The sequence below is a fragment of the Telopea speciosissima genome, chromosome 4, assembly GCF_018873765.1.
Source record: "Telopea speciosissima isolate NSW1024214 ecotype Mountain lineage chromosome 4, Tspe_v1, whole genome shotgun sequence".
Lineage (NCBI taxonomy): Eukaryota > Viridiplantae > Streptophyta > Magnoliopsida > Proteales > Proteaceae > Telopea > Telopea speciosissima.
In genome coordinates this window covers 24221356-24236878 of record NC_057919.1, presented here as the reverse complement: position 1 = coordinate 24236878, position 15523 = coordinate 24221356, and the positions used below count along the sequence as shown (strand labels likewise).

Below are 15523 nucleotides of genomic sequence, written 5' to 3'. Positions count from 1 at the left end.
AAGGAGAGAAAAATGAAAGAAAAAGTAATAAAAAGGAAGAAAGATGATAAATCAGTTAACAGGTGAATAAGGAAGGGTGATTTGGGCATTTTAAAATAGCAGGGGAGAAGGAGAGGTAAAAGTTTTAATGTAGGAAAGTATCAGTAAATATATATTGCCTCTTAGAGAGAAGAAGCTTTAGTCCGTTCTGTGCTGAGTTTACCTTATAGAGGGGGTTTCATATGAAACCCAACTAGGGTTTTGTGGACATGGTCAAGGTTGATGAACCCACCTAGGGTTTTGGCCTAAATTCATGAGTGTGCAAACTCCGCACTCCACTCTCCCCGCTGCTGTAAGCCCCCATCAATCGTTGCGATACAAACTCGCTCAGGGGAAGGGAAGAACGAAGATGAAATCAACACTACTTCGAGGTGTAGCAGACCTCCTAGAAGAAGAAGAGGAACAAAGATTTCATATATTGCTTGATGCCCTTTACAACCGATCCCCTTACACTATATAAAGCCATATCTAATAAAATTATCCATCTACCCTTAACAACAAACAGAATACCCTAAAGCCTATGATCATATAATTGCCATCCCCTTTGGACAAAACCTTGTCCTCAAGGTTCGAACAATATCACAAACAAGTGGTGGTCAATGTAGGATGTCGCTTATTTTGTGTGACTTCCAATTGCTCAAACATGTTCTTCAATTTGAAAGCATATAGCTTCTTTCTCTTCGCAGCTTTCACATCTAAATTTACATGTGCAAGGTTCTAAGTGAGACCCTCACTAACATGGGTCCCCTTTTCTTATTGTTCATGATTCGTAGGCTCTGTCTTAGTATGTCTACCTGTATTTCCATGGTAGCTACTTTGGCTTTCAAGTCTTGGACTATTTCTTCCTCTTCAATGCTTCTATGGTGTTCTCCTCCTTGTTCTAGAAGCTCAATATCGAAATGTTCTTGTGAAGCGGATCTCCCTTTGCATGGTTCTTGGCTGCTCAGACTTTTGATCCTTCAATGGGGGCTACTTGAACATCTCTGGGAAGAGCAGATGATTGTCTGGCATTTGATCAAATAGTTTTCGTGCACCCAAACCATCGCCCTTGATGTATCCATGTTTGACGACATTGACTCCACCACTCAACATCTTGTAATTAGACTTCTCAAATCCCTTCACAACACCAGCACCATAGATTGCCCCAAGGCATTGTATCACTATTTAGAACACTGCCCTCGTCAGAGACAACTTCCTCGCCAAGAACAAACTGAAGGCCACAGTTGGGTTGATGTGTCCTCCTGAGATGCCGATGGTACAATAGACAAGGCCAAATATCATACCCCAAAAGGCCCAAGCAAGACCTTGAATAACCATAGAGGAACACATGTTAGGAGACTTTTTCACAATCATGACAGCCAAGACGGTAAGGTATAGGAAGAGGAAAGTATCCATGAACTTTACGATTCCAGCTCTCCAAAAAGACCATGATTGCAGCTCCCCAACCTCAAATAAAGGAGCAGTAAGTGGTTCCTTCTAGCCCTTGTTTGTCTGTGCTGCAGTTCTTATGGGCTACCTTGCTGAGTACTTGTTCACTCCAAGCTTGACATCTTCCTCCTTGCCTTCCATTTCCTCTCTCTCCCTCCAGTTCTTCTCTTCTCTACAAGCTCTGAACACAACAAATAAAACACCCTGTGATGCGGGCAAAGGTGGTGGTGGCTCCGGTGGTGGCCATGGCGGAATGGGTGGAAACACATTCACGCTGTAAACACCATCAAGCATCTGGGAAAAATTGAACGAAGATCCAACAATAGTGTCTATCTCGGCAAACCCAGGCGACTCTTTCCAAGAAGCTGATCGGAGATAAAGGAACATAATTGGCAAAGCATTGCTTAAGACCCTCTGGTGATTTCAAGGACCCAGCCTTTCCATTCTCCAAAATATGCAGCAACTAATATCTTCGGCCTACAACGTTCGTTGATTCAATTGGATTATAAGATTGATAGATCTGATTCGGATCGACTGGGATAGAGGGCTCAGGCTGTATTGGCAGTTCTTCATCCGGTAACTCGGTGATTGTCGTTAGTGACAGAGTTGGAAGCAAGGGTGGGGGAATCATGATAGGGGAGAGAGAATTGGTGGACGACGAGATCTCGGTTTGGTAGTAGAGAACGATTGAAGGGGAAGAAGATGGAGTAAGCAGACGTGGCTAGTAGAACAGAAGATGAAGGTGAGGGGCTAAGGCAGAGTAAGCAGGGAAGAGGCGGCAAAGCTTGGCATCAATGGAGTCGAAGAGCAAGCGGATCTCGGACAGAGACTACTGTTGATGGTAGCGAGTTCCTTCGGCCATGGAGGTGGAGGAAGCTCTCAATGAAAGCCCCAATGATACGAACTCTCTCAGGGGAAGGGAAGAATGAAGATGAAACCGATGCTACTTCAAGGCGTAGTAGACCTCCTAGAAGAAGAAGAGGAACAAAAGAGATTTCATATAATGCTTGATGCCCTTTACAACCGATCCCCTTACACTATATAAAGCCATATCTAATAAAATTACCCATCTACCCTTAACAACTAACAGAATACCCTAAAGCCTATGATCGTATCACGCTGCCCCTCCCTACTTCTACTAGAAGGGAGCGATGTGGTTCAAAAACTAATGGTTGTGATTGAATCTGTTGGCTTGTTCACGAAATTCTAGAGGATGCGGGCTGGAGCGCCTCAATCTTGTGAGGTGTATGAAGCTCTTCATGCATCTGTTAGAACTTAGAAGCCAATAAACGCAAAGAGAGAGAGGGAGAGAGAGAGAGAGAGAGAGGTAGGGGTAGAAAGATGGTAGTAAATTTACATCTTTGTCCCTTTAAGTAACTAACACATCAACTTATAGAAATGTATGGTTATAAATTCTTTTTGTAATATTTACCAAAAAAATTCTTTTTGTAACCAACACCCTATATTAAATAACTACAACTCCTCAAAGGAACATTAAAACGGGTCTATATGTTCGAGAGAGGGAACGTAGTTCCCATCTTGCCAAGGGCGACCGATTCCCCGGTACTTGAGAGTTATGGGCCTATAGTTGAAAAGAATTAGAGAAAAAGAAAATGAAAATCAAAGCTTAAATATTACATCTCAAAAGTATAATTATCAAATGAGTGGTGATATTTGAGCTAGCGGGGTAGGGAGCAAGTCAGTGAAAAGGGCAACAGATGGTTCATCAATGGAGGGAAAATAGAGAGAGTGTAAAGACCAAGGTTTTAAGATCGGGAATTGGATTGGTGAATCGGTCAGGTTCATTAATGGAGGGAAATAGAAGAGCGAGAGAGAGTAAGTAAAGACCAAGGTTTTAAGAATTGAGAATTGGATTGGTGAATTGGTCATGTTCATCAACGGATAGAAAACAGGAGAGAGTGTAAAGACCAAGGTTTTAAGAATCAGGAATTGGATTTATCAATCTGTCGTGACCGATTCTGACCAATCTGATATGGCCTATACACACCCAAAAACCCTAGAAATTTAGTATTCTTGGATCTCAGGACTGATTCTAGGGTTCTTGAGGACCAATTTCGGCCAATTCCAATATGAAGTCACTGATCGATTCCATCCACGATCCCACATTTTAAAATCTTGGCAAAATATATAAAGAAATAATGCTAGTGTGGCACCTTTTTAACTCACTAGATATGATAGAGTTAATGTGCAAAGCTTTCCTCTCTTTTCAAAACTAATTTCACTTCTCGTCCCTTTTATCTTACTTGCAACAAGACTGAGCTGTAACGGCCCAAATGAGGACATCTCACTAAACAACCATTACAAGTGAACTTTGTTCACCGTTGGATGAAGACCTTATCCAGCTCAGGCACAAGTCATCTACCAACCCAATGGTAGAAGCTCTGAGAAGCATGGAGCACTTTATCTTACCCCCTCCCCCAATACTTCTCTTTTTGGGAAAAAGAACGCTAATCGATCACGTGATTAGCATGGTTCCTGCGCCTAGACACAAACCAATGCCTTTGTGTGTGCAAAAACCATTCAACCTCCAGTAAAATAAAAAATCGCCTCCAAATTAACCAATGCCTCTAGACATCTAAAACATGATCCATCAATGTTTAACCTTGCTAAAATTTAGTGGAGGGAGAGACAATGCAATATGTATTATATCCGGTTGAGGCAAGTTGGATGGAGGTGTGTAGTAGTCATGTGCCAACTTGAAATTGAGGTGGACAGCTAATTGAGGCGTGTAATGGTCGTGCCTAAAAATTGAGTTAGAGTTATTGCACCAAAGAAATCATACCACAGTGGACGAGAGAGCTTTGTACCAACCCTTAGGATGTAGTGAGGATTCAGCTCCTCTCTTACGAGCACCCCGTCAAGTAAGTGCCCAGTGAGGCATCCAAAGGCAAAGCAGCCCCGCCGTTGGATGCCTCACTGGGCGGGGTGCTCGCTGGAGTAGAGCTTGATCCATGTAGTTATGGCATGGCTTAGTTAGTTATTCTCGCAGTTCAGAGAAGATTTGGACCGCCACTTCTCTGAAAGCATGGTTCTTGCCTCCTCTCCTCCCTCCTTGGCATGGTTCGTGATCTCGGTATCGACTGGATCGGATCAGCCGCTATGGATCGGGATCGTCCAAACTCAGGCAAATATGACACTTTTGTCCCTGTTTTCTTATAAAAAAAAACTAATTTTTTTACAATTTTACCCTTGTCCATATAGCTGGATCGAATCGGTATCGGGATCAATCCCGATCGATATCGATCCGATCTGGCCAAAATCAGCCGATCCGATCTGATACCTCAAACCATGCTCCTTGGAGCTCGTCCATTTGTTGGGTGATCCCTTGCTCTCATATTCGAGTGTCTGCTCGTCATCTAGGGGGTGAGTGAGATTTCTGCTCATTGCAGTCACCTCCGGGGTTATTTGGACCTGGATAGTCAACTCGTGCCCTGGACTGCATTGCCCGCCCGGAGCCCACCCTATGACCCACAACTCCAAATGAGCCTTGCAACGAGAAGCTACGGTTCCCTCTAGTCCTTTCCCAGGTTGGGTTAGGGGAACATCTGAGCGATTGCCTTCGTGAATCCAAACATGCTCATAAGGCGCACAATAAGAATAAGACCAATAGAGACTTGAAGGGACCATTTGAGCTGCAAATCGTAATGCTCGATTCATGATGATGTGAGATAACCAACTTTGAATGGATGTAGTAGGATTTGTTGATGAAAACCTGCAGTCCTCCATACCTTACTTTTTATTTTATTTTATGAAAAGCAGCAAAATATAATGTTAAACAACCTGGGGAAGTACAGAGTTTTTGTGGTAGGCATTTTTAGCCAAGTTTCTAGCTATAGTTAGACAAAAATTATCCCCAGTATTCCTAAAATATACATCCTAGTAAGATCTGATATATAGAGTAGGTCTTTGAACAAGTTCCACGGCCATGGGCATTTGGTTGGAGATGAAAGAAAATCAATGATCCACTTGTTATCATACCAGACTTCTTTAATCTTCAACCCAATGCAGGCAACATGGTCTAGTCCTTTACGGATCGCAAAAATATATGAGGCTAGATCTGCCGTATATCGAATGTTTCCTGCAGCAAAAAACTTAAAAGTGGCATCTATCAAAAAGATATAGGACCACCCTGCAACACTTAGTCCAGATATATGGTGTCCTGCACAGTTTAAAGTAGGAAAATCGAGCACAGGTAAGTTAAATGAAGAAATGTTAAGAGAGACCACTGCACTGTGTTCTATTATAACCTGGGACAAAAAAGAGGTGGGGGGGAATAAGTTTTGACCAGAGATCCATTTGTGGATATAATTCAGTTTCCACATTGGATCGGGCTTCTCCGAGCCAATAACCACTTTGTTTCTAGCTGTCCAAACATAATAACATGTTATAATAAATACACTGAAAAACCAAGAAACCAATTGTTTGTCCGACCTGAGTTGAAGATAAAAAAACAAACAGAAAAGTTTCAGATTGTTAAAATCCAAGGAATCAGTTCTTAAGCCCAATGGTCCTGCCGCCCATATGTGTTTAACCTAATCACAAGATAGAAAAATGTGCCATGGAGATTCAACACCATTTCTACAAAGAACACAGGAAGATTCAATTTGGATCCATTTCGATAAAGCCGCCTTGGATGAATTTGAATTTTCCAAATGAATTTCCACCAAACAAAAAAATTAGCAAAAGCATCTATTGAAAAGGGCCAATGAACGAATAGATGATCCGAATCATTTGTTGCATAACTGCATAAAGGACAAGTGTCCAGGAGGGAGAACCCCATGTCGATTGAGTAGATCAACCCTCCCCAGTCCCCACCCCAACCCAAATACATTCCGAAAGAATATGGCGCACTAGCCACACACCCATGGGAACGAGAGCTCTGCAATAGTGGGAGAGGGAGAGGGAGAGGGAGAGTGAGAATGGGTGGAGGGTCTTTCTTGTTCCTTCGGAAGATACGACGGCGCCGGCCCCGGCCGCGGCCCAAGAAGACGACGGAGATGCAATTGCAGCTAGTCGACGCTCATAACAACAACAACAGCTCCTCCGTAGCTGTCGTATCTGGAAAGGGCAAGAAGAAGATTTGTGGTTCACGGCTCTGGATGCGTTTCGATCGATTTGGTCATACTGAACTGCTTGAATGCGACAAGAGTGCCATCATCAAGCGTGCTTCCATTCCTGCGAGGGATTTAAGGATCCTTGGCCCTGTCTTCTCTCACTCCTCCAATATCCTTGGTAATCATCGTTCAGGAAGTGATCATTTTTTGAATTGCTCTGTTTGATTGAGTTTTGGGTTCATGTGGGGTTGGATTTTGATTATTTAAATAACGATTAAATGGATGATAGAAGAGGATCTAGGGAGAATTGCGTCAATTACTTGGGCAAGATTTGAATGTGGAGTTCTTGCGTTTCTGATTTTGTGATTGCTTCACAGGGCTTTTGTTTGTTTGGTTGTTTTTAGTGTCGTTTGTGCCTTTCTGGTTCATTAACTCTGGCTTAAAACACTCAACTTGCTCTTTGTTGGCTCTTGATAGATGAGACTGGGTGAGAGGTGATCGGCAACTTGATTGTGTACTACCAATTTTTATGTATGACTCAGTCTTGCTCCTCCTCAGTTGTCGTGATTGAGTTACTAGTTTTTCCCCTCTTCCATTTTAAAGTGTTCCCTTTAGACACTGCATTTTTTTCAAGTACAAGGATGGAAGTTGGACTGGCCAAGTGAAAGAAAGGGATGGTTATTGGAAAATTTTCATCAGTCATGCTATGGCAAGGTACTAAAACTCAGGTCTCGGTACCAACTCGGCCCTTGGAAAAATCGAGTCGAGTCGAGATCTCGCCGAGTTGGTGCATTTTTTTTTACTTGACTCGAAGCCTCAACTCGGTGGGTTTTAGACCTAGTTTGGGTCTGAAACTTGGTATTCAGCCTATTTTAGGCCATTTAAACACAATGACACTATTAGATTTCGCAAAAACAAAGTCCAAATCTGAGTTCAATTCGGACCATAGGTTGGTAGGCGATGACGTACGAAAATACCCAACTCTACCCATAATTTAGTAATAGAAAGCAAGCAAAACATTCAATTAATTGCTAAACAACTTAAATAAGAATTAGAAATGTTAAAGTGATACATCAAACTGTTTAACAGTGTTACAACTATCATCACATAAAATGACTTTGAATCAAGTATTCAGTCCCCACTAGTGTCACATAGTCTTCCCATGACATAGTGTTGCTTTAATGTTGCATATAGTGCTCCACAACAAGAATATAAGAGTTTTGTCGAGTTAGGTAAGTAAATACATAGTAGAAGGGTCATTTCCATGGGTCAACCTGAGATCTCGGCGAGATATTGCACTTTTATGTACCGTATGCCATCTCGTCTCGGTTTCTCAGAAAATCGAGACGAGAGCCGAGATCTCGCCGAGTTGAGACGAGTTTTAGAACTATGTGCTATGGGTGTTTGTCTAGATGACATGTTGAATTACATGCTACCTCGTAGTGGGAATGACTCCAAATTTGCTGCATCCGATGGACCTGTTAATAGGTGAAGTCTCAGTAGGTAATTAGACAGTTCAGGTGTATCTAGACTTTGACTGCAGTCCACTGTAAACTCATTAACCAATCATCATCTTAGTTTATTATTATTATTATTATGAATAACAATTAACAGAAGAGCTTTATTGCCAGTCCATACTTATCATTCATCTTGATAAGAGTCCAAAACCTTTAAGATACCTCCTTATTGATGATTTGAGAACTGATAGATATGGAGGAAGCATAGAATACTAAGTACCTTACTGTGACTAATAAAATACTAGGCTTTGTATTTCTAAGAGAAGTTGACGTGTATTAAACAATCTGTTGAGCAAAGTGGCTGTGGGTATTGTCAACACATTCAACATACTAAAGTCAATGGTTGGATTGCCGAGGTTAAAATGTGTTCTGTTGTGAAGAAGAAGCCAAGTTTCAGCAAAATGGAGAAGTATGGTAACTTACCCAGATTCAATGTCGAAAGCACAATGTTCGACATTGAATGAAGTTTTGTCGATGTGAAGTGCAAGGCATTTGACACTTGCTCAACGTCGGCATGGAGTATGCCTCGTGTCTAATGGTGTTATTGACAAACTCAACGTCCATCGGTTTCTGTTTGATGTTAAATAGGATCGAGCCGACGTAGAAGAAGAGTTGGTCGACGTACGCTCGACATCGAGTAAGTTACATTGCACGTCAAACTTGCTACTCGTGGGATTTTGTCTTTAAGTCACTTAAAGGCTATTTAAGTTGGACATTGGGTCATAAGAGGTTGTGAGAACACACTCTACTCAAGAAAAGAGAAAAGAGGAGAGAGTCCAAGAAGAAAAGACGTAGAAGTTTGCCCTTGAACCAAGGGATTCTTCAAGCTTTGCAATAGAGTATCAAGGGTTGTGAAGAGAGGAGAGAAGCTACACAATAAACTTAAGGTTTATGAAGACAACACAAGAAGGGTTCGGTTTGCTCAAGAATGTTGTTTAAAGCCCTATTAGTGCCCTCATCTTCCCCAAATCATCATCTTAGGGGGGTACACGTATTTGACCCCTTTTTTTACTGTTGGAACTTTCTCTATAAATAGGAGAACAACTAGGATTTTTAGAAAGAGATTTTTGAAAAATTGTAGGGAAACCTTGCTGGAATAAAATTGCAAAATCCATACTCCAAGTGAGCTTAAACTTGCAAATCATATGAACTATTGATGAAGAGCTATTGAGCTTCACCGGGAGATTCATATGAACATTTTGAGCATGAGCATTTGTGAAAAGGGGATCAGTATATGAGCTTCAACTTGCAAATATGCCTGTAAAAGAGGTAACTTGTGTTTTGGCCTTTGAGTCATTGTGTATCATTTTTATAGTGATTATGTGGTGAAGAGTATTGAGGCCTTGATTCTTGTGTGATTGATCACGGTGATGATCGGAGCGAGGTGTTTCTCCTACCTTGCAAGGAGAATGCATTTAATCTCGGTGAGATCATTGTGTGCAGGTGTTTCTCCTACCCTTTAAGGAGATTGTGTTAGTGAAATTTCCAAGCCCGAGGCTTGGAGAGTGAGTTGAGGTCCTCGAACCACTATAAATTCGGTGTGTGCATTCTCTTCTTTCCCTATGTCCATTTATTTTATTGTGCATTTGCTTAACTAACCAATTGTTGGAGTTTTGAGATAGCGCAAAAAGAAACCAAATTGCGCTAAGATTCCAAATACCCAATTCATCCCCTCTTGGGTTCCCTATACAATCCTATACCTTGACAACATATGAGATAAGGATTAGTAAATCCAAACCCACATGCATAGAGGCTGCCTTTAAAGATGAGAAGGGTCACAGAGCAAACCAAGAGTCAGAAGGCAGTGTCGAAGATGATTGGGAAGAAAACTCTGTCAGAAGCTTGAAAAGAGGAAAATGAAAGTACAAAGGGAAGCTATCACTCAAATGCTTCAACTGTGGAGGAATGGGACACTTTGCCTCAAAAGGTCCATTCCAAGGGAAGAGTGACAATGATGAAGACTTTGTTGAAGAAAACAGTGGCAGAAGAAGGTCAAAGAAGAAATGGGGAAGTCAAACAAGAAAAGCTTCATGTCCAGGGAATGTGCCAGCTCATCAGATGAATGCTCCACCAGCAACTCTTTAAATGAAGGACGTGAGTCCTTGTTCATGGCCTTTGAAGAGAGAACAAAGAGGGAGCGAGAGATTTGATGAAGAGAAGATGGGCTCAGAAACAGATGAAGAGGACATTGACGCAGAGGTTGATCTTGAAGGAGAATTGATTTCTGCCTTAAATGAACTGATTGCTGAGAGAAGAAAACATAAGAAGACCTCTAGAAATCTAAGGGATGCAACAGAGCTTATCATGAACTTGGAAGGATAGGTGAAAGAATTCAAGGTCATAGTGGAAGTACTTGAAGCCCAACTCATCTTGAACACATTTATGGATAGTCTATCGCAAGCTTGAGTGTCTCCTTGTTGAGAACTGGAACGGCCAGGTGCTTGTTTCAAAGCTTTTGTATGGTTAATATTATCAGAGAGAGGGGAAAATGGGTGTTGAGATTCATATCGAAAGCAATAACCTTTTTGACTGGTAATTTCTCAGAAATCCCTTATTAAGGTAGCAACTTTACCTAGGCATTTTTTAAGAAAATCTTACTTTGGGTATGCTGGACAAGCTTCTTGCTAATGGGGAATGGGATGATCACTTCATGGAGGCAAATGTGGTGCTGCTATCTTTACCAGCTTCTGACCATACACCTTTTATACCTACAGTGGGAATACAAGGGAGAGGTCCATCTTCATTTAAGTTCTAAGTTGGTACTTGGTAGTTTTTGATATATTTTTGGAATTTATTAAAAGATGTCTTACATGTATGTAGTTCTCTAAGTCCTTGGTTGTATTATCTTTAGTTCTTTCAGTTCTGATCAGCACTTATGAATTCAACCTGACTTTACTGTTTCCTTACCTAGCCAATTGTGTGTGTGTGTTTTTTTTTAATAAGAAAGAATTGAGTTTCTCTTGCAAGAACCAAACCTGTCCAGCTGCACCATAGAGCATAGGAGGAAACTGTTCCTTAGAGAGAATCTCTTTGTTTTATTCTGTTGTTATTTTTTGTTGCATTATTCATCTTTTTCCTGCTTGTGTTTATGATCTTGAAATTTCTAGTTCTTAATTTTCTCTAATAAAGGAGGTATGCTAGTGAAAGAATTCTGAACTCTCTCTTTTCTCCTCTCATCTCAAGAGATTTGGTTAATTTGTAGTCTTCATCTTAACTGGAGCAAAAATTTTACTGTCTTCACTTCCGGTTTGCTGTAGCCAGAGAAAAGGCCATGGTTGTCAATTTAGAGTTCATAAAAGCCATAGTTACTGCTGAAGAAGTGCTGCTGCTTGATCCTCTGTGTCGAGACGTTATACCTTTTGTAGATCAACTAAAGCAACAACTTCGACATAAAAGCCCATTTGGAATTCGAGAGGCTGGCCTAGAAGAAAGCCGTCCTTCAACTGGTGGACAGTGGTTGCCTGTTCCTGAAACAGCTGAAGGTGTTCAACATGAGCTTCCGTTTGAGTTTCAGGTCCTTGAGATTGCATTAGAGTTTGTTTGTACATATTTAGATAATAGTGTGGCAGGCCTTGAGAGAGATGCTTATCCTGTCCTGGACGAACTAGCGAGGAATGTTAGCACTAAGAATCTTGAACGTGTCCGAAGTTTGAAAAGCAACCTTACCCGTTTACTTGCGCATGTACAAAAGGTAAGGCTGATGAATTTTTTTCTTTTTTTCTTCTTTAATGCTCATTTTTGTTTGTCTTATACTCCTTTGCCCCTTTCTGGGAGTATGATATGCTATTAGCATGGTGGCTCTGGCCTAGATAGGAGTTAAAAATAGGAGCTGGCACTTAGTTAGTTACTACTGGATTGAAAAACAGAAAATAATGATTCATTTCATGTGCCTTACTCATTCTCTCCATGACTTCGTTACACCATCACAAGTGTTGCAGTCACAGACTCACAGTAGGGGATGAGAGAGTTAGGTTTGAAGAAACAAGACTGGAGACTTTGGACAATCAACTCGTGGGATTTTAAGTATTTATCTATTTTAATGCATTTGAGGGATTGAAATAAATGATCAATTCGACCATTGCAACTGGCTGATGAACATGCAAACCATTTTTTTTCTTTACATGTTCTCATTGTCTAAGCTATACTGAAAAAATAATAATGTTTAATGGTGCCATAAGATCTCATTTTCTCCCTATAAATGCAGCTTACTTTTTCTGGTTGCATTTTATATTTATGAATATTTCTGTGGACAAATATTTATATGTATATGCAGTAAATTTGGATTTGTGTCTTTGTTATGTTTCATTATCACTCAACTAGTGAGAGCTAGCCGTCCTTTTGCAGGTGAGGGATGAGATTGAACATCTTTTAGATGACAATGAAGATATGGCACAGTTGTATCTAACAAGGAAGTGGATCCAGAATCAGCAGTATGAAGCATTGATGGCAACGGCGGCTTCAAATAGCATTGTCACTCATGCACCTAACCTGCGTCGACTTAGTTCTAATAGGAGTGCAAGTATGGGTACTAGCAATCATTCCGATGATCATGATGTAGAAGATCTGGAGATGTTACTCGAGGCTTATTTCATGCAACTGGATGGAACTCGTAATAAGATACTATCAGTGAGTCCAATAATTCCAATTTCCCTCTTAAAATAGCATTAGTACGTGTAGACTGATCTAGCATATTTAGAGATGATCTGCTTCCCTCTCTCCCTCTCTCCCTCTCTCCCTCTCCGTCACTTCCTGCTCTTTCTCCACACCTGGGCTATAGATGTATCTTGTCCCTGTTATGACTAAACATGTATTCACTCTGTATCCTTTAATCTTCTTCTCTATATTTTTGTTAGTTTTTTAGATTTTTTTTAGGGTTTACTGGGGGAAGAATGAATGAGGGAAGTGAAGGCTGGATTTGATCCCAAGATCTGGTTGCAACCAGCCAAGACCTTACCAGCTGCGCTGCTGGCACCTTCGTAAATCTTTGTTACTTTTTCAGATTTTAGAGACTGCTCCTTAGATTTTTTTTAGGGTTTACCAGCTGCGCTGCTGAGGGAAGTGAAGTATTTTAGTCCAGATTTTTTTTCTTTCAATTCATCTGATATGGAAGAAAAGTTGGGACTACTTTTATTGCTTAAATTCTAGTTTCCATGAAATACTTTCACTAGTTTTGCTGGTTATAAATTAAGCTTCTTTTGCATCTATTGCATGTGAACATGTCACCAAGTATTCACACCCTCATGTGTCCAAGCTTCTTATTTCACATGCATGTAAAATGGTAAATTTCCTTGGGATGTTTCCATGAGATACTACATGCAAATGTAGGTTGATTTGTTGTTTGTTCATCAAACTTCTGATTGACCATATCAGTTTTTTTGCCTCTTTCTCTTTTTTCCTCCCACCCTCGTGTAATTGAAGGTACGGGAATACATTGATGACACAGAGGACTATGTCAACATCCAACTTGACAACCAGAGAAATGAACTTATTCAGCTCCAGTTGACATTAACCATAGCATCGTTTGCCATAGCTGTTGAGACCTTGATAGCTGGAGCATTTGGCATGAACTTGAACTGCCAATGGTTTTCCATCAATGGCATCTTCGGCCCTTTTGTTGGAGGAATCTCAACAATGAGTTTCTTGCTTTTTCTGCTCATGCTGGGTTATGCCCGATGGAAAAAGTTGCTTGGGTCATAAATGAAGTGAAGTGAAGGTTGTGTTATAGTTCATTCTCAGGGTTTTTGCTTTGGCAGAACTGTCTAATTTTACTAGTCACAGCTAGTGTCCTGATGGTGAGAAATTCAAGAAATAAATGCTGGTAGTTGAAAGATATTTTGCAGGTATTTTCAATGCAGTCTACTGAAGTTATATGATGATATGTAACAGCTGTTGGTGATTAGTTGATGGCATTCTCAATAGTGTGCATAGACAAGGACAAAGCTTGCTTTGTTGATTCAGATGGGTTATTAGGTGTACACAATGTCCTTGACATGGAACAACAGTGTGAGATGTCAAGAATTACAAAATTTTCAATGGGAGGGCAAAAGTTATTAAATGTTTTCGCTTTTGGTGTGTAGTTGAACATTGAGATGTACTGAACTATATATAATTTAACAAAATTGTTGTTTAAAATCAGCCATGCTTTGGTGCTGTAGTCCTTGGAGATGAAGACTTTGTTGAGTGCTTTTACTTTCGTAGTTTGCATTCTGGAAAACATTTGATGCAAGGATATGTTGACCATATGGTTTATGCCTTATGTTTTGGTGATGAAACAGCCTAGTAGATGATGGTAGTTGGGGATTGTTAACATGTGTCTCAGTGTTTGTATATGAAACGCAAGGCGACCTTGCTTTTTCAGGGTAAGAAGGGTTAGAGAAAATGTCTCGAGCCAATGTTCGAGTGTACTGAACCAATATGACATAAATTCAAAAAATTTCATTGAATCGTGTGATGAGGAGATTCAATTCGTGCCCCAAACCGATAAATTCTTATCTTATAGAAAATTAAAAAAAATTGGATTACTTTATTTTTTGAATTTCATAAGTGTTTTTTTTTTTTTTTTTTAAATTTATTTATTAAGAATCAAAGGAGGATAATTATGTGTATACAAGCATCAAGGAGCAAACGCCAATGAAAGTCTCAAGTTCAATTGGAGAGCTTTAGTAAGATCCAAGCTAAAGAAACTGAATCTTGGAAGTATCATGAAGTAGAAGACCTGTTAGGCTGTGTTTGGTAATGTTCTTGTTCTGAGAACGCTGTGTTTTTGTAAGATCATCTTTTCTTGTTTTTGGTCTGAAAGTGTTTTTCTGCCTCAAAGTGAGTGTTTGATAAACCTGTTCCAGGACGCGTTCCAAAACAGATATTATGGCATTTGGTGATCCTATATCGGAACAATCTGATATAACTATTGATAATATTTACATCATTGCCATTAAACTCCAAATTAGGCTAAATAAGATTAGAACTGCAGTGAAAACGTTTGCTTAACTATCTAAATTATAGAGGTGCCATTACCATCATACTGTTTTTAAAAAAAATACATAAATGAATTTACAATGCTCATATGCCTAAAATACTTGTGGAAATTGTCAATACAAACAAAATCGAGTAATTTGAAATTACATAAGGTGATACTAATCTCCACCTTCATCCAATTCAAGTTTATTCACAACATCAAAGATGTCTTTCAACATCCTTATTTGATTCTCAGAGACTTTAATTTCGCCTTGTAAATAACCTTTGATATATTCTGTTGATGGTGAATGAGTTGAAGATGTTGTGATTTTCTGACAATCATTCTTTAAAGGTGGACTATGATGGGTAGAAGGTCTTTCCTCTTCTACACACTTGAACATCCCACATCTACTATCATCACCCTGCATATAAATTTTGTATTGTTGTTAAAACTTAAAACCCAAAGTTCCTACACTATTATGTATTGTTTTAAAACTCAAAACCCAAAGA

General features: G+C 40.0%; 2 protein-coding genes and 1 pseudogene across 2 annotated transcripts in view; 2 read left to right on the top strand and 1 right to left on the bottom strand.

Annotated features, from left to right (window-relative positions):
* Positions 1-1008: 1008 nt before the first annotated feature.
* On the bottom strand, positions 1009-1668 carry LOC122659105 (annotated as a pseudogene).
* A 4701-nt stretch (positions 1669-6369) lies between these two features.
* LOC122658202 (magnesium transporter MRS2-4-like) lies at positions 6370-14109 on the top strand. The gene is made up of 4 exons (XM_043853113.1): positions 6370-6720; positions 11317-11750; positions 12404-12685; positions 13478-14109. The coding sequence occupies exons 1-4, from the start codon at positions 6408-6410 to the stop codon at positions 13754-13756; spliced, it is 1308 nt and encodes a 435-aa protein (XP_043709048.1). The 5' UTR covers positions 6370-6407; the 3' UTR covers positions 13757-14109.
* The window catches only part of LOC122658201 (ran-binding protein M homolog), a 76413-nt gene continuing 67622 nt past the window's right edge, over positions 6733-15523 (top strand). The window contains exons 1-2 of the mRNA XM_043853112.1: positions 6733-6738; positions 8787-8791. The gene's annotated coding sequence lies outside the window, so the exon portion shown is untranslated. The remainder of the gene's footprint in view (positions 6739-8786; positions 8792-15523) is intronic.

Coding starts and splice junctions, on each gene's coding strand:
- LOC122658202 (XM_043853113.1), top strand. CDS start 6,408: ATGGGTGGAGGGTCTTTCTTGTTCCTTCGGAAGATACGACGGCGCCGG. Junction 11,751..12,403: donor TACTTGCGCATGTACAAAAG/GTAAGGCTGATG, acceptor GTCCTTTTGCAG/GTGAGGGATGAGATTGAACA. Junction 12,686..13,477: donor CTCGTAATAAGATACTATCA/GTGAGTCCAATA, acceptor GTGTAATTGAAG/GTACGGGAATACATTGATGA.